The following is an 18,475-nucleotide window of genomic DNA, read 5'->3' as shown; positions in this document are numbered from 1 at the left end:
CTAAATGCATGTACATCTCCCTTATATTACCTTTAACAACGTATTGTGCTTCTAACATAGTACATTATTTTGTAGGTTTCATCCCCATCATGGTTTTTCACTTGATAGGGTTCTCACATAAAAATCATGGTATTTTGTGTTTGTGTGATTTTGTATTTACATGCTTAAGATTTATATTTTTGTTTAAAGGTTTAATTATGCAAGTTGGTTAAAGTTTATGAGGTTTGACACAACTGATTCACCGCCCCCACCCCCTCCTTAGTTTGTAGTGTTGCTATATTTCCATTAATTGACCCATGTTTCATTAGTAGTGGTTCATAAGAAACCCATCTCTCATTAGAATGAATGGATAGCTTAAAACTTATTGCCTCTAGGTGATGTTCATAGTGGTGAAGCATTGAGTCTTCCTAGGAAGGCACCTATCCTAGTACCCTCCATCTCAAGCACATTCAACCATAGAGTTTTCTTTAATGCAAGGACATTATAGAGTGCTTATGGTCATTTTTGTTTTTAGTGTTTTTTGGATGTGTTTGGCTCTAGGAAGGTCATTTAAGACCAATTGGGATCCTTTTTATCCATTTTGGAATGTTTATATGTCAAGTGGTCAAATTTTGTCAATGTTCCAACAAAAGTTGTCAAGCAACAATGCCAAAACTATCACATTTGTTATGATTGTGAAAAACATGATTAGTTAGTAGTTGGAACAATTAGAAATGGTCGTAAATGCATAAATATGTAATCAAGACTTGAATGCCAAGGTTGGAGAATATGAAGAAGAAAGAATAGTGTGATTTTGATATCTCTCTCTCTCTCTCTCTCTCTCTCTCTCTCTCTCTCTCTCTCTCTCTCTCTCTCTCTCTCTCTCTCTCCATTATAGTTTGATTTCTTATTTCTAGTATGAATTGTATGTCCATGAAAGGATCAACACATGATTAGGGATGTCAAAATAATGATTCGCCTTTCATTTGTAGTTGGTTGAACATTGAACTACATTAATCTTTGCAAGATATTATGTTTTCTTTATTGAAAGGCACTAACCCTAACTCGAGTTTCTAGTGACCAAGTTATATTTGTAGCATCACCTCCCACCATTGGATTCTCGTTAAAAAAAATGGCTCAGAGGTATATGCTAACATGAACTCCATTCTCTCCAACTTTTATTTCATCATGAGATGTTTGTCATGAGTAATATTAACTGTCTTAAGAGCACAAAGTATGAAAATCTTAGGAGAAATAAACATTGGAGTAGGATATAGTACATTAGCAAATATTTTGGATTAAACAACCAAGGAACACAACAAAAAAATGATGTGGGAGGCCTTTCAACTTAGTGCCTAAGTATCTTAAAATTAATTTGTTCTTGAATGGTCTCTTGTGTTGTCTTATATGTCTTCCCTAAGTTGAGCAAAGAAAAAAATATAAAACAAAATGTTGCATTGTAAAAGGTCTTTATAAAGGAGTTGTTTATGACCATCTAATCCCTGCAAGGTGTCTATCCATGTCACTTGAGGTGTCTAAAGCATGTTTCACAAAGAAGGCCAAATAGTAGTGGTAGTGAAGAGCACAACAGTTGCACCTATGTTGGAATTATTGAGACCCTATAGTACATTCATAGTTTAATCCTAATAAAAGTCATTCCTCTACATCATCCCTCTAAGGTTAAACCTACATCGAAAAACTTTCAATAAGTGTGTTGTCTTTGAACCATTCATTATAGACCCCTTTAAATTTATTAACTAATAAGTACGAGATATTTTCCACCGTAAGTCAAATAATAGTATCCCTCTCTAAACTCGACTTTATAAATTGAATCAATGCTATAATTCTCGATCCCTTAGACTACTTCGTCTCTCATTCAATCCCCTATTGACAATTGATCCCTACAAAGACAAGTACTTTCCCTTCAAGACACTTGTTTTTATTATTATTATTATTACATATAAAATATTGAATAAAACAACGCAACTAACTATCAACTGTCACTTCTCTCTTAAAAAATCTAAACAAGAGACAAAATCTACTCTACCATTGTACCATTAACTACCAAGGTGTCAAAAACTCTATGAATCTTACTCCTCTCCCCTAATTTGAGCCAATGATTGACTGCACCACCCCTCAAAGGGCTTTTGCCTTTTGAAGCTCCTCCTGATGAGAGCCACGTGTCCCAAACACATGACATGAGAAAATGACCTGAAAATGACGTCGACGTGACACCTGTCTGCCGTAGCGTAAAGAAACAGTCAGATGGCAACATAAGTGATGCTGCGAGTTTTATAAACTGTGCTCGTACGTGTGTCCAGGGCCTTAGGCCACCGCCCACATGCTTTTTAATGAGACACCTTCAATTTCTTGACTGCGGTTAGGGGCCCCCTAACCGTGGTCAGGTTAGGCTGAATTAGTATATAATGAGCTGGTTGGAGGGAGTTGAATTTCACAGAGATTTAATACAATGGGGGTGACAGAAACTGTGTGTGTTACAGGAGCTAGTGGGTTCATTGGCTCATGGGTTGTTCGTTTGCTCTTAGAACGTAGTTATACTGTCCATGCCACCGTTCAAAACCTTGGTAAAGTGTTTAATTCTTGTGTTTTGATCTGGTTTTTTTTTTTTTGGTTTCATGGCATTTCATTGAATTTTGAGTATGAGTGGATCCCTTTTTTCTTTCATGGCATTTCATTGAATGGTTGGATTTTTAGGAAAATTGTTTCTTTAGGAAAAATTATGGCTTTTTGGTTTTAATGACAATTTGTTGAATATTTAGGAATATTGTTTAATGTGGGCTCAACATTCTTCGTTTTTCATTTAATGGGCTTCAATTTGTTGAGTTTTTAGGAAAATTGTTTCTTTATTGTTTAATGTGGGCTCAACATTCTTCCTTTTTCATTTAATGGGCTTTAAATCCTTGTTTGATGACATTTCATTGAATTTTGAGAGAAAGTCATGTATCCTTCCTTTTTGGGTTTAATGGCATTTCCTTGGAGTAGAACTCAGTCTTTTATTGAGTTTTTACAATTATGTCTGTTAATTTATGTTTTTTTGGTTTTGTGGTAGAGAATTGGAAGGAAACAAAACACTTGGAGGCAATGGAAGGGGCCAAAGAAAGATTGAAATTGTTTCAGATGGATTTGATGGAATACCCATCGATTGAAGCGGCCATTAATGGCTGCGCTGGTGTTTTTCATCTGGCCATGCCTAATACTATTGAGCCCGTGCAGGATCCAGAAGTAAGTTGTACACCATTGATTTTGACTCTCTATGTTTAGACTGATTTTAGTACGATCCGTTGATTGTAATTGTGCATATTTTAGACTGATTAAAGTAAAATCCGTTGATTCTGATTGTCTATAGGTAGACTGATTTTAGTACAGTCCGTTAACTCTAATTGTGCATAGTTAAACTGATTTTAAGAACAGTTTCTCGATCATCAGCTGATTTGTCGCGATTCAACTGTCTATTTTTTCGTACTAATTGGATTGGAGGAGACTTATCGTGATTAAATCTAAGCAATGCTTTGAGAGAAATATCTTCGATTAATAGATTATGTAAGTACACATTAAGCGAAAAGAAGCAACGTTTTTTTTTCGGACATAAATGTTTTTCCAATAATTTAGATGGAAAAGCCCATGAATAAAGTATTCTAATTTTCTTTCCTATAACTTAGATGGAAATAACCTTGCACAGTGTATTGTAAATGTTTTTTCATGGAAAAAATCATGAACAGTGTACGTAATAATTTGCAACGGGCAATGGATTATTTTAAGAAAAATCCAGGGCCAGTAGATTGTAATTTTCACCCAATCATTTAGATGGGAAAAACTTTTAATATGTAAATTATAAAAATTTGTGTACAATGTTCTAATATTTAGATTATAATTATTTTTTGCTGTTGTTTCTTTCTTTTGGTATTTATCAGAGATGATCTATGCCTAAGAATAGGCCTATAAAGATTCCATGAAATAGCAAAAGATTCCATGAAATAATAATAACAATATTGGGTCAGTACAGACACTTTTATTTTATTTTATTTTTTAAAATTAATTTTTAATAGGTCTTATAAGATTCCATGAAATAATAATAAAAATATTGGGTCACTGTTTTATTTTATTTTTTAAATTAATTTTTTTTTGGAGATGCTGTATATTTTGTGAAGTAGTCTTTGATGGAGTTTTCAGCTATACCGTCCAAGATTCTGGTATCACACTTTTTCAGCTATGTGGTGCATGATTTGGGCTTCATCCTTATGATGATTTGGGCTTCATCCTTATGATGTTTGGACCTTGCATTTAACAAGACTTGATCCCCTATTATTCTAATCTCAGCTATGCTGTGCATGATTCGGGCTTCGCACCTTTTCAGCTATGCTGTGCACGATTTCAGCATCAAACCTTACCTTTTCAGCTATGCGGTGCATGATTCTTGGGCCTTGCTTTTAACAAGACTTGATCTGCTAATATTCCAGCCTCAGCCTCACACTTGCACGATTTTAGCCTCACACCTTTTCACACCTTTTCAGCTATGTTGGGCCTTGCATTTAACAAGACTTGATCTCCTCTTTGTGGGTCATTCAACTTCACTCAACTTCACTAATCTTCACTCAACTTCACTAATACTGACTTTTTTCCAAAAAAATTTTAAGTATTTTTTGATGGAGGGTTTAGCACTCTATCCGATTCTGGCCTCACACTTTTTCAGCTATGCCGTGCAGAATTTGGTTATGATGTTGGACTTTGTATTTAACAAGACTTGATCTCCTCTTTGTGACGCTCAACTTCACTAGTCTTAAACACTAGTAGACCAAGGACTTCTAGTCTGATTTTCTTTTAAGATTCCATGAATCAATATACTTATGTTACTGATTTTTTAATCCTAGTACTTTTAAGGTCCCATGAATAAACAGAGTTTGGTCATTCTGCTAGACCTACTGCAAATTGTCCTGTTTTAGAATGGATTCTTAATTGTAAGATATAGTGAGTTACTAGTACGTTTACTAGAGTGTTTCTGTTGAATGTATGCAGAAGCAATTGATGGACCCAGGGATAAAAGGGACACTGAACGTACTGGAAGCGGCCCACAAAGCAAAAGTGAAGCGGCTGGTTCTGACCTCCTCTGTTTCTGCTTTCGTTCCCAACCCCAAGTGGCCTGCTGAGACCCCCCTGAACGAGACATCCTGGACTGACATTGACTACTGCAAAGAAAATGGGGTCTCAATTTCTCACTTTTTCTTTTTACATTTCTATTATTTCTTCCTCTTCTTCTGCCATTGCCATTGTCAACATTGTTTGTGATGGATGATGGGATGCAATGCAACAGATTTGGTACCCAGTGGCAAAAACACTGGCTGAAAAGGTAGCTTGGGAGTTCAGCAAAGAGAAGGGTTTGGATGTGGTTGCCATTAACCCAGGGACTGCCTTGGGTACCATTCTGCCTCCTGATTTCAATGCCAGTTTGGCCATGATTGTCCGCCTACTCAATGGTAAGATTTCATATCCTCTCTGACTTCTTCCCAAAACAACACTAGCATGGGGAATAAGGACCAACTTTCAAAAGATCTAATCTACTTCTGCTCTGTTGTTGTGTCTTGATACCTTTCAGACAGCCAAAACAGGGTTATTTAATTTTTGGGGTTTCAATTATCAGCATAATTTGTGTTCTTGTGGACCACTGAAAACAGTTTTTTGGTGGGCCACTTTAATAATTATGGCTCTATTGCTTATTGCAAAGTCTCCATACTTTTCAAGACAGCATTGCTTGTATTCTTTTGGGCCACTTATATAATCAGTCTTCAGTTTTCTTGGGGGCCACTTCAATAAGTGAAGTGCGTCTCAGAAGTTGTATTTTTTTGGACACTTTTTTGGGTCTTGTCTTTTTTTCAAATAGCTAAAAAAAGTTTTGTATTTTTTTAAATAGCTTTTGAGCTTTATTCTAAGGCTTCTTAGCTTTTATGCTAAGCTTTTTTGATGCATCATGCACTCTGCCTCAAAAACATGCAATGAGCTAACCCTATATTCTATTGAAGATTTGCCTTCTTTCCAGTAAGCATAGAATTGATGTTTGCATTTCTATTTCTATCCTCCATAAGATCTTTCATAAGGTGTAGAATAGCTCAGCAGCACTCATTTTTTATGGTAATGATTTTCTGGTCTCATCTGGCAGGTGACACAGAGGAGTACCGTAATTTTTATATGGGTTGTGTTCATGTGAGGGACATTGCAAAATCCCAAATAAAACTATATGAAACACCCTCTGCATCAGGGCGTCACTTATGTGTTGAATCTATAACACACTGGAGCGACTTTGCAGAGTTGACAGCAAAACTTTATCCAGAGTATAATGTGCCCAAGTAATCCCTCCATCTCCACCTCAGCTCATATCACATGCTCATTAGTTTATGCTTCAGAAAAATACTAATGAACCAAACTCATAAATGCTTTGATACCTGCCATTTGGTTTATCGCCATGATTAATGCTTTGATGCTGAATGCTGTGATTGCAGGTTCACAAATGTGACACAGCCTGGTTTGGTACGAGTGAGGAATGCCCCCAAGAAGTTGATTGATCTTGGGGTCGAGTTTGAGCCCATGGAGCAGATTATTAAAGATTCGGTCTCATCCCTCAAAGAGAAGGGGTTTCTCAAGTAAATGAATATAATTCCCAAGTAAATGAAAATAATCCTGTTATTTAAGTGGCATGTTTTTTATTAGGAAGTTTAAGAGATTTGTCCTATAGGGCAAATGTAAAAAATATTTGATGGTTTATGGTTTTTCATTAATACTATCATTGTTGTAGAAGTGGTAGAACTATCATTGTTGTAGAAGTGTTTTGTTGGGCATGATTATACATGAAGAAGGGATAAAACAAGAGAGAGAATTTATAGATATCAAAATTGATCCAATGAAATATAATCTTCAGTCATCGATAAAAATCTAATTATAATAAATAAAAAGAATACGTAAAAAAATACAATAATAAAAAGATTTAAGAAAACATAGAAAAATAGTTTTGCGAATTAATTATAATGGGACCACTATCATTCCCGTTCAATTAATCTAGAATTTATTCTGAATTCAGATCCCTAATAACTTCCAAATTGCATCGATAGCAGTAATTCAATTACAATAATAATAAAAAGATTGAAATAAGAAATTTGAAAATTGAAATAATAAGAAAATAGAAATAGAAATAATAAAAAGATATTTCTCCAAATTCAAATCTCTAACTCTACCCTTGCATCGACAGCTGTAATCCAATTACAATAATAACAGCGGTAATCCAATTACAATAATAATAAAAAGAAATTCAGCTAATCTAGAATTTGTTCTGAATTCAAATCCCTAACAACTTCCAAATTAAAATCTCTAACTCTGCCCTTGCATCGATAGCAGTAATTCAATTACAATAATAATAAAAAGATTGAAATAAGAAATTTGAAAATTGAAATAATAAGAAAATAGAAATAGAAATAATAAAAAGATATTGAAATAAGAAATTTGAAAATAGAAATAATAAGAAAATAGAAATAGAAATAATAAAAAGATTGAAATAAGAAAATTGAAATAAGGTATTTTTGACAAGTAATATGATGGGAGTTTTTCTACAATTCTTAGTTTAGCCAAATCAAGGTTTTGCAAATTTTCATTCGGATTTTTGGATTTGCAAAATAATTATAATGGGACCAGTATCATTCTCGTTCAGTTAATCTAGAATTTATTCTGTACTCAAATCCCTAACTCTACCCTTTCATTGACAGCAGTAATTCAATTACAATAATAATAAAAAGAAATAATAGATTGAAATAAGAAATTTGAAAATTGAAATAATAAGAAAATTGAAATAGAAATAAGAAAAAGATTGAAATAAGAAAATTGAAATAAGGTGTTTTTGACAAGTAATATGATGGAAGTCCTTAGAGAGTTCGCGTGGAGTTTTTCTACAAATGTTAGTTTAGTCAAATTAAGGTTTTGTAAATCTTCATTCTGATTTTTGGGATTTTACTTGAACTGTTTGCTTGTTTCGCTGGGAAGATACGTGTGAAGACACATTTTTATGTGTAAGCTTAGAGTTGAAAGTAAATTTTAAAAGTAGCCTAATCTATTGTTTTTACACTCCTTAAAAACATAACGAACTTTTGATTTTCAATTCCTACGTGCTAGTAGGAAGTTGGAAACCCTGGTTTTGAGGTAAAATTGGAAGTCCAGTAATTTCATTTTGCCAATTTTGAAAAAGCCAATTCCTGTTATCTGCGAGCAATCGAACCAACCCTAAATGAGTATTCTTTATTCTTTTTGACAAAGAAAAAGAAAAGGGCTTTTATAGTGACAACATAAGTCATAATTATAGGGTTGACATATGATGACAATGATATGGGATAGGTAAAGGTTTTAAATGAGCATCTCTATTCTTCTAGATGATTGGGTTGGGTAGCATATCACCAAAGCTCAATTGCATTTTACTTGACCTTTTTTTTAGAGTGTTTTTTCTATGACATGGTTTTTTTTCTTAGTATTTTTTTTTTCTCTCAAAATGTATCACATTACTTTTCATTTTTTTAGACTTTTTACTTATTATGACAATGTATCAAAAAATTAAACCAAATGATTCATTTTTTTGAGACTTTTTACTTATTATGACAATGTATCAAAAAATTAAACCAAATGATTTATTACAATGTAGAGACCTAATGTTAGTGCTACCTTGACCAAATGATTTATTACAGTGTATGAAAATAAAAAAAGTTGCACAAATGATTTATTTATTTGTTTTAAATGATAAGAGTTGTAATTTTATTTAAAATAGTAAATTACATGAAGTATGCCTTATGCTCAATCACTATGTGTCTTATTTGAATAACACAATATTTGTACATCAATTTAACCACATTACTAGAACAATAATATTTCAAAATAGAGAATAAATAGAAAATAACTCATCAAAATCAATAAATTGTAAATTAAAGTAATAATTGAAAATAAATTTTTTTAATTTAATATTTTTAAAATAATTTAGAATCAATATTCAATCTCTAAATATATTTTTTTACAATAAATATTTTCAAAACTTATACACTAATAATTAATTTGTTGAAATTACTCATTTATTTTTATATTGTTAATCAAACTATTGTTCTATTGTTAACATTATAATTATCCTATAATTATAATGTTATATTTATTACTTTTTTAAAAATATTAATAATAATTAATCTTTATGTTATTATATTTATTATTATACACTTAAAGTTCACGAGATTGGAAAATTTACTCGATATTATTATTATTAATTTTAAAATAATGAGCACAAATATAATTTATTACTATTGAAAATAAAAATATTAAAATATCATAAAGTAAACACAAACATAAATCAAATTTACTCGATATTATTATTATTAATTTTAAAATAATGAGCACAAATATAATTTATTACTATTGAAAATAAAAATATTAAAATATCATAAAGTAAACACAAACATAAATCAAATTTACTCGATATTATTATTATTAATTTTAAAATAATGAGCACAAATATAATTTATTACTATTGAAAATAAAAATATTAAAATATCATAAAGTAAACACAAACATAAATCAAAGTATGCATACTGAGAGCCTAAAAAGTGGATAGGAATATATATTTTTAATATATCTCAAAGCACTATGTAAGTCTAATTTGGACACTTTTCTTCACAAATTCCACCAAGAGATGATAAAAGAGAAAATCTTGAAAACATATGCATGCAAATTTAAAACTAAGAAAATTTTTAATTTGTATGAAATAAAAAATAAAAAATCCTTGAATGGTGAAAAGTGTGCTTATAAGACAAAAACATTTCAACCAATAAATTTTTAGATAAATAAGATTTTTATTAACAATAATTTTTCGTAACTATAGTTTATTTTATAGAGAATAATAATACACCATTGTGATTGGTGGACGCTCATTAACTAATTGACAATAGCCAATAAACAGTATTTGCCTTACGGCAAGTACTAACAAAAGAAGCAATATGTTTGTAACGCTCCGCCAAGGGATCCAAAAGAATTAACCTAAAGTTTCACTAAGTTTGCTAAACATTTTTTTTTTTTTTTAAAGTAAGAATGTATATCATACACATTAAACACATAGTAGCGGAAGCAATAACATGTAATCATCAACAAACATACATCACAAGTTACATTCCTTAAGGATCCCAAGACGTTGAGTCACATTTAAATTTAATTAATTCTAAGTCTAACAACTACCACATCCACATGAAAGAATAATAAGAAAGTCCAATGTCCATAATATACATTTGTTCCGAATGCCTCTTGGCAATTTAATTTGGAATGCTCAATCATCCACTGTACATGTCACAGGGTATGAAAGGCTTAAAAGAATATACATATGTAAAGATAAAGATACATCATCCTCAAATCCATGATACAAAGTACAGTAGAATAAATGAAACTAATAACATACCTGATACATCCATACATCCATAATGATAAAACATCTATCATAAAATCTATCCATCCATCCTAATAATCCAAGAACATAGTGAAGGTAAATGCCAACCAAAAAAGCTCCAGCCACGGTGATCACGAACGGATCTCAATGGTAAGAGTAAAAAGCACTACCACCCGACCGCGTGGAACCTAAATGGTCCACTCCCACCGCGCTAAGGAGATAGTCTCAAGTCCCAAACAAGGTATCAAAACACAAAACACAAGTACTCTCTAAGTCTGGGAAATCCTAAAAGTACACTAACGCAAAGGTTCCAACGTAGATAGACATCTAGACCCAGAGGCACCACAAAGACACGTAAGAAACTTGCTATGCAAGCGGGAAAGTGTCATCGCAAAAGTCACGTAGAAGTTACCCGAGCAATCCCTTAGGAATCTCGGGTCCCTAGTGATCCTTGCGGCCACTAGTATCCTCTCATACTGACGAGGCATACTACGGAATGCAAGGTCGTAACCAAGCGTTCTCTTTACCCCATCCTAGTCTGTACTAGCACTCAAGGCATGGGAGAGAACATACAATTATCTTATTAGGTTCATTAAAGTCAGTATTTAGGTGAGATATTTTCACTTGTTAAAACAACTTACAATGGGTTACTCCAGGCAGCCTCTTAGGGCCCCGATCCCCATTGCAAGCCACTTTCCGACACTACACATAGATAACCTACCCTAGGCTCATGAAATCACGAATTAAAGAATCATAATAAAATCTCCTCAGTCCTATACAAGCGACTGAAAAACATCATAAAAGATAAGCCACAAAAATTACATCAGTTCTTCATGAGCAACAGATAAACAACAAATAATAATCATATGATCACAACAGTTCTCTATCAGCAACTGCAGGCATCAATGATAAATCACAAAATCCAATGGTTCTCCAATGAGCAACCAGAAAATATCCCAATAATAAAACACAATACTGATCAAAGACTCCAAAATGGTCAAGTCAACACATGACATCATCAAGAACATAGCAAACACTTCAGTCCTCTCAAGCGACCGAAAAGCAATCCAAGTATAACTGATCGAGACTCAAAAATGGTTATCAAATATAACTGATTGAGACTCAAAAATGGTTATCCAATATAACTGATCGATGACTCAAAAATGGTTAAGTCAGGTATCTTATATACATACACTTCAGCTTCATGCCAGGAAACTAGAAAGCAATAACAAACAGTAATCGCAAACATGTCATAGAGCACTCCATCACATTACCATGGTCGGGTTAAGAATATCGAGACCAAATCATCATAACGTCACAATTGCATAACACCCAAGCCTCTGGTAACAACCTAAACTAACCAACACTCTAGGACCACCCAAATCCCAGACATAACCAATACCTAGAAAACATCATGGTTTCACAGTAGGTTTGATTTGAAGTTAAATAATAAGGTTTCAATTTCTAGTGTTTGTGTTCAAGTAAATAGTCTCATAGTTCAATTTGATTGATAATATATTGTTGAGTTAACGTGATGTTTCCATTTCCAGTTGAACGTATGTTTTCAAGTTTATAAGGTTCTCAGTTAACTCCACCCAATAACTCATTCATTTATTTAGTTATTTAAAATAACGATTTATTGATTTTAAATAACTATAAGTTTATTAAAATCAAAAATTGTTAATTATTAACACTAACAAATAAATAAATTTTAAACTTCAATAAATTAATCCTAAACTATTAATTAAACTTAATTAATTTATATTTAACTAAATTAATTAATAATTCATATAAAAGAAAATAATCATAAGTTATTTAATTATTATTTATTAAATTAATAAATATTAAATAAATTAATGAAATTAATATATAATAATTTAATATTATAAACTTTTAATATATTAATATTTTTAAATTTATTTATTATTAAACAAACTGTTACCAAACCTTATAACAAAATTACAATTTAATAACATATAATATAACCTTTTATCACATAACACAATACTAATAAAAAAAAAGAACCGCATGCTACGCGATTTATAATCGCTGCAGGCCGGTATACGGCTGCTATCGCAGTCGTCCTGCAACCACAGTCGCAGGTACGGCTGCAAACAGCAGCTTTAGCCGCCTGCAAAAAAAAGTAAGAAAAAGTGGGGGGTGGGTAAATCCCCCTCCCCATATATATATATATATATATATATATATATATATATATATATATATATATATATATTTTTTTTTTTTTTAATTTTTTTTTTTAAATTTATTTATTTAGGATTTTTTTTAAAGAAACCTTAAAACAACTCTTTCCCCAATGCATACAAATATGTGTAATTTTTTTAAAATTCTAAGTTAAATATATTTCTTTTAATATAATTTTACAAAACAATATATATATATATAATAACAATTGTAAATATATTCTGATAGAGAAAGTAATTCCAACCCTACGAATTTCTTTTTAATTTCAGATCCCACCCAATTGAATACAATAATACTTTAATCTAGAAATGAGGGTTTCTCCATTTTTCTTTTCTAATCCTTATGTATAGAGTAGTTAATTGACAAGCATCTAAAAATTCACAATATTTGAAATGCTTAAACTTCCATCACAGAGAATTTGGATTTACAATCCACAGACACGAAGAAGACAAGGAATAGAGAAATTGCGTAAATAATCAGCGATCAAAACACAAGACCTACCTGATCCTGATGCTAATACAAAACCCTCGAAAAACTAGGGAAAATTTGCTCCCCTTCAATAACTTTCCTCTGAAAAACTTTCCTAGAATTCTCCTTCTGAAATTCCCTGTCCAAAAGATGTCTTCCAAAATTCTTGTCTCCAAAATTCTTTCCCAAATTCGTTCTCCCTCAAAAATGAACCCCAAAGTTGTGATAAGGAGTTTTCTCCTCAAATCGGGGCACTAATTGTGCGTTCACCTGAGAGGACTCTTTGCTCAACTCGGTTAACTCTCAAATTAACTTTTATTAATCTTTGCTTTATCTTTTTAATGCACAATAAATGAATTATTAAATAACCTTATTTAATATTCCACTTGACTTCTATTTTAATCTTTATTACTTTTAAACCCATGCGCACTTTATGAAATTAAAATAACATTATTATTTCCTCTTATTTTATCTTTTAATTTATTTCTTTATTTACAACACATGCTTGCATCATGCAATCTTACAACTTTTAATAATTAATATATTTTCACTTTTTAATTTATTTTAGAAACTTAATTGATAAAATATTAACTTAAATAACAATAATATTTAGCATTTATTTAAAAATGAACTCTAAATATATTATTATTATTAAATTAAATAAATATTATCACATTCTAAAATTATACTTAAAACTTTTATCTCCAAATTTAATTCTTTTTATCTAATTAATTAAATATAATTAAATATTAAAATACCATAATAATTTTCTATTAAATTAAATCATTAATTAACCTTTTTAATTAAACTTAATTAATAGAAAATACATCAAGGACTCATAAAGCAACATACGAAAACCCATCATAGAAGAACACATACTAAATCAAACAAAAGGGTTATAATCACGAAATAACATCATTTGATGCATTCGGAGGGTACTTAACTCAGATACTTGTCCTAATTATCAATTAGGACAATTGGCTAAAGGGTTTAGGATTTGGACTTAAGAGTTTATCTCCCCTCTCTTACCATTGAGATAATGCGATAGGATACGCTCATCCTGGCAATTCAGGGAAGTCGATACCCGGTACTTGCAACCTGCATAAAATTCACGCATGTACAGACACAATATTATAAGCTAAACAGACAATGGCAGGAAGCGGTGCATCGTGTAGATCCCGACTAGCAGGTGACTACGACTCCCTTCCTTAACCACATCACAAACACCATACATAAAGAAAACAAACACGCACACCATACACATGTAGTATGGGGTAAGTATCCATAAGAAAGCACATATGATAATAAACCATCTAACTAATCATCATCGATAATTGAAAACATTGAATAATCATCATACATGCATGAAATATAGAGTACCAAGTCATCTCATCATATAATAAATTGAGTGTAAAACAACATCTGATAATCTGAAAGTAATGCTACTAAACATCAAGTATAAAACTGGCCTAAAAGAGTTTGGCAATTAAAACAAAATGTGAACTAGGGGTAGGCACTACAATGTTGACACAAGTATATGTTTTTATTGTCAAAAGGAACACCTTAATAACTATCATTATAACAAGAGAAGTGGTATGTTGACAAAACCATATGTTTTTATTGTTGAAAGGAAGGTCATTTGATCCATGATTGTCCTATTAGATTAGTTCAACTTAATAACTATGCCTAATCTTGTGACCATGTGTCATTGCCTAACCATGTTCATTCTCCTATTGTTGTTCAACCATTCATTATTCTAGTCCAACATATTAGTGATTCGCCAATTCCTTCTTCCACCCCTAACAACTCTTCTTCCACTCTTAAGGAGTCCCAATCCTTCGGATGAAGATGCGGTGATGGTAAACAACTGGACCTCATTTAGGAAAAGAAGAAGCCACTAGTGTACTCCAAATCATCACATCCTTCTCCCAAGGCTAGAGACACATCTCCTTCTCCTCAATCTTTCTCTCAACCTCCTTCATCTCCTCTCCACCTTCCATCCCCTCACTTCTCTTGTGACCCCACCTCATCCCCTCCTTCCCCTACCCAATGTTTTACATCTCCGACTTCTAAAGAACAATTGACCAAAGATGCTTTCCTGAGTCTTGAAAACAACTTTAATGTGTTTTCCCAGAGTGGGGATTCCTCTCATATTAACTTTAGAATTCTTTCATGGAACGTCGGAGGGATCTCTCTCCCTCCCTGGAAGTATTAAGCAAAAAAGATAGTTGTAAAATGGAAACTATGTGTGCTTTTCCAACAAGAAGTTAGAATTTGCAATACTAAGCTTGTTGTTGGATTGTCTAATATTTGGAGATATGATATGTTTTTGCACACTAGGTTGTCATTGGTTTAACTCCATGGGTTGCTAAATATATCATTAATAAAAATGAGGATCCCTTGCATAATTGTATTTGGGCTCTCACTTTCAATAATGACTAGCCCATAGGATTCTGTTCTCATAGGATTTTGTTCCGTCTATGCTCCCAATCTTGCTAAAGATTAATTTTTGGAACTGGATGGCTTCTAACCTCACTAATGTTGAGTGGATCCTAAGATTATATTTTAATATGATTAAGCACTCACATGACCATAGTTGGCCAAAATAATTCAATCTCATTTGTAAAAAATTTGATAGATAGTTGTTTTATCGTGATTGTTGTTAATCGGGATTGTGCCTATAGTGAGATGCAAAATTTAGCTATTCTGTTGAAGCATGGAAACTCTCTCGAGTGGTGGGTTCTCCTAAAATGAGAGATGAATCTCCGGGAGCTAGGCATGTTCCTAAATAGTTATCACCTAAAAACTTAATTGTCTATGGGAAAAGGGATGAGAAGTGAATGAAAATAATGAATACTAAACCTAAATGAGGTGATACACCAATGATTTGTATGCAACTTCAATTTAATTAACACCAATTACCCAAGATACAAATGATTCACAATACCCATACAAGCATACAACTAAAAAAGTGATTCTATGCAAGGACCCAAAAACTTTTGCTTTGAAAGGAAAACCTAAGGTTTACCAATTTTCTACAAAAGAATAAGGACACAAACAAAGACTTGTAATTACAAGTATCGAAATTCTAACACGCAATAAGGAATATAGCTTGAATGAAGGACAAATACAACATAAAAGCAAAGAACCCACAATATTGCAAACAAGAATCAATGAAAAGGAACGACTGAATCTATATAATCAATGCTGAAAAAATCTTTGTTACAAAGTGCTCTTACACTCAACTCAAAAATTTGCAATGTGCAAAAAACCTAAGCGAGAAAGAAGAGACCTCAAAAATGAGGTGAATGTACAATAAATAGAGCTCAAAACCATAATTCGGATATGAGAAAAATGCATAAAGAATGCAGGTTTTTGAAGGTATAGTGAGTTACTAGTGCGTTTACTATAGTGTTTCTATTGAATGTATGCAGAAAAAATTGATAGACCCAGGGATAAAAGGGACCCTAAACGTACTAGAAGTGGCCCACAAAGCAAAAGTGAAGCAGTTGGTTCTCACTTCCTTTGTTTTTGCTTTCGTTCCCAATCCCAAATGACCTACTGAGACCCCCTAGATGAGACATCCCAGACTGACATTGACTACTGCATAGAAAATGGGGTCTCTATTTCTCACTTCCTCTTTTTACGTTTCTATTATTTCTTCGTCTTCTTCTACCATTGTCATTATCAATGTTGTTTGTGATGGATGGTGGGATACAATGCAATAGATTTGGTACCCAGTGGCAAAAACACTAGCTAAAGAGGTAGCTTGGCAGTTTAGCAAAGAGAAGGGTTTGGATGTGGTTTCCATCAACCAAGGGACTACCTTGGGTACCATTCTACCTCCTTATTTCAACACCAGTTTGCCCATGATTGTCCACCTACTCAATGGTAAGATTTCATATCCTCTATGGCCTCTTCCCAAAACAAAACTAGCATGCGGAATAAGGCATAACTTTCAAAAGATCTATTCTACTTCTCCTCCGTTGTGTCTTGATGCCTTTCAGACAGCCAAAACAGGGTTTTTCTTAATTTTATTATTTATCTTTGGGGGCTTCAATTATTGTCTATTCTTTATCCCAAAGAAAGCATGTGGCTCTATACAACATAATTTGTGTTCTTTTGGACTACTGAAAAAAGTTTTTTTCATGGGCCACTTTAACAATTATGGCCACTTTAATAGAATTGATGTTTGCATTTCTATTTCTATCCTCCATAAGATCTTTCATAAGGTGTAGAATAGCTCAGCAGCACTCATTTTTTATGGTAATGATTTTCTGGTCTCATCTGGCAGGTGACACAGAGGAGTACCGTAATTTTTATATGGGTTGTGTTCATGTGAGGGACATTGCAAAATCCCAAATAAAACTATATGAAACACCCTCTGCATCAGGGCGCCACTTGTGTGTTGAATCTATAACACACTGGAGGGACTTTGCAGAGTTGACAGCAAAACTTTATCCAGAGTATAATGTGCCCAAGTAATCCCTCCATCTCCACCTCAGCTCATATCACATGATCATTAGTTTATGCTTTAGAAAAATACTAATGAACCAAACTCATAAATGCTTTGATACCTGCCATTTGGTTTATCGCCATGATTAATGCTTTGATGCCGAATGCTGTGATTGCAGGTTCACAAATGTGACACAGCCTGGTTTGGTACGAGTGAAGAATGCCCCCAAGAAGTTGATTGATCTTGGAGTCGAGTTTTCTCCCATGGAGCAGATTATTAAAGATTCAATCTCATCACTCAAAGAGAAGAGTTTTCTCAAGTAAATGACAATAATTTGGAAATGTATTTCCTCTCTGTTGGAAATGTATTCCCTGCCTGTTTTTTAAGTGGATTTTTTTTTAATTTATTAATAGGGATTTTAAGAGATTTGCCCTTATACAAGGAAAATGTAAAAAAAGATTTGATGGTTTATGGTTTTTATGTTAAAAAGATTTGACAACAATAATGCAATTACAATAATAAAAAGATTGACAAACAGTATTTTTTGACCTTGGGCTCTAAATGAGTATCCCCATTCTTCTAATTGATTGGATAGCCTATCACCAAAGTTCTATTGCATCTTACTTTACATTTATTGCATCTTGCTTCACATTTTATCTTGAGGAGTATCACATTACTTTTCATTTTTTAGGAGTTTTCACTTATTATGACAATGTATCAAAAATAAAAAAGCTAAACAATGTGGAGATCTAATGTTAGTGCTACCTTGACCAAATGATTCACAATGTGGAGACCTAATGTTAGTGCGATCTTGACCAAATGATTTATTTATTTAGTAAGTGCGGTCAATCTATTATCGTTATAACAAAAACCAAAAATAACAAAAGCGTCGTAGTTTCTATCAT

At 32.5% G+C, this 18,475-nt stretch overlaps 1 protein-coding gene across 2 annotated transcripts; it reads left to right on the top strand.

Annotated features, from left to right (window-relative positions):
* The first annotated feature begins 2,433 nt into the window (after positions 1 to 2,433).
* LOC149549448 (cinnamoyl-CoA reductase 1-like) lies at positions 2,434 to 17,908 on the top strand. 2 transcript variants are annotated; one of them, XM_089792826.1, is made up of 6 exons: positions 2,434 to 2,564; positions 3,050 to 3,222; positions 5,014 to 5,199; positions 5,309 to 5,471; positions 17,409 to 17,595; positions 17,749 to 17,908. In XM_089792826.1, exons 1-6 carry the CDS (start codon positions 2,450 to 2,452, stop codon positions 17,891 to 17,893), a joined length of 969 nt encoding a protein of 322 aa, XP_089648952.1. In that variant the 5' UTR covers positions 2,434 to 2,449; the 3' UTR covers positions 17,894 to 17,908. The 2 variants fall into 2 exon arrangements, with proteins under 2 accessions (XP_089648952.1, XP_089648951.1); XM_089792825.1 differs by lacking the exons at positions 17,409 to 17,595; positions 17,749 to 17,908 and adding exons at positions 6,152 to 6,338; positions 6,492 to 6,786.
* Positions 17,909 to 18,475: the final 567 nt, after the last annotated feature.

This window comes from Cupressus sempervirens, chromosome 7 (assembly GCF_028749045.1).
Source record: "Cupressus sempervirens isolate cs-2001-9-10 chromosome 7, ASM2874904v1, whole genome shotgun sequence".
NCBI lineage: Eukaryota > Viridiplantae > Streptophyta > Pinopsida > Cupressales > Cupressaceae > Cupressus > Cupressus sempervirens.
This window is presented reverse-complemented; position numbering and strand designations above follow the sequence as displayed.

Bases quoted from the DNA above. Each gene is read 5' to 3' on its own strand.
- LOC149549448 (XM_089792826.1), top strand. From the start codon at position 2,450: ATGGGGGTGACAGAAACTGTGTGTGTTACAGGAGCTAGTGGGTTCATT. The intron at 3,223-5,013 runs GTAAGTTGTACA...GAATGTATGCAG, and splicing joins AGCCCGTGCAGGATCCAGAA to AAGCAATTGATGGACCCAGG. The intron at 17,596-17,748 runs GTAATCCCTCCA...CTGTGATTGCAG, and splicing joins CCAGAGTATAATGTGCCCAA to GTTCACAAATGTGACACAGC.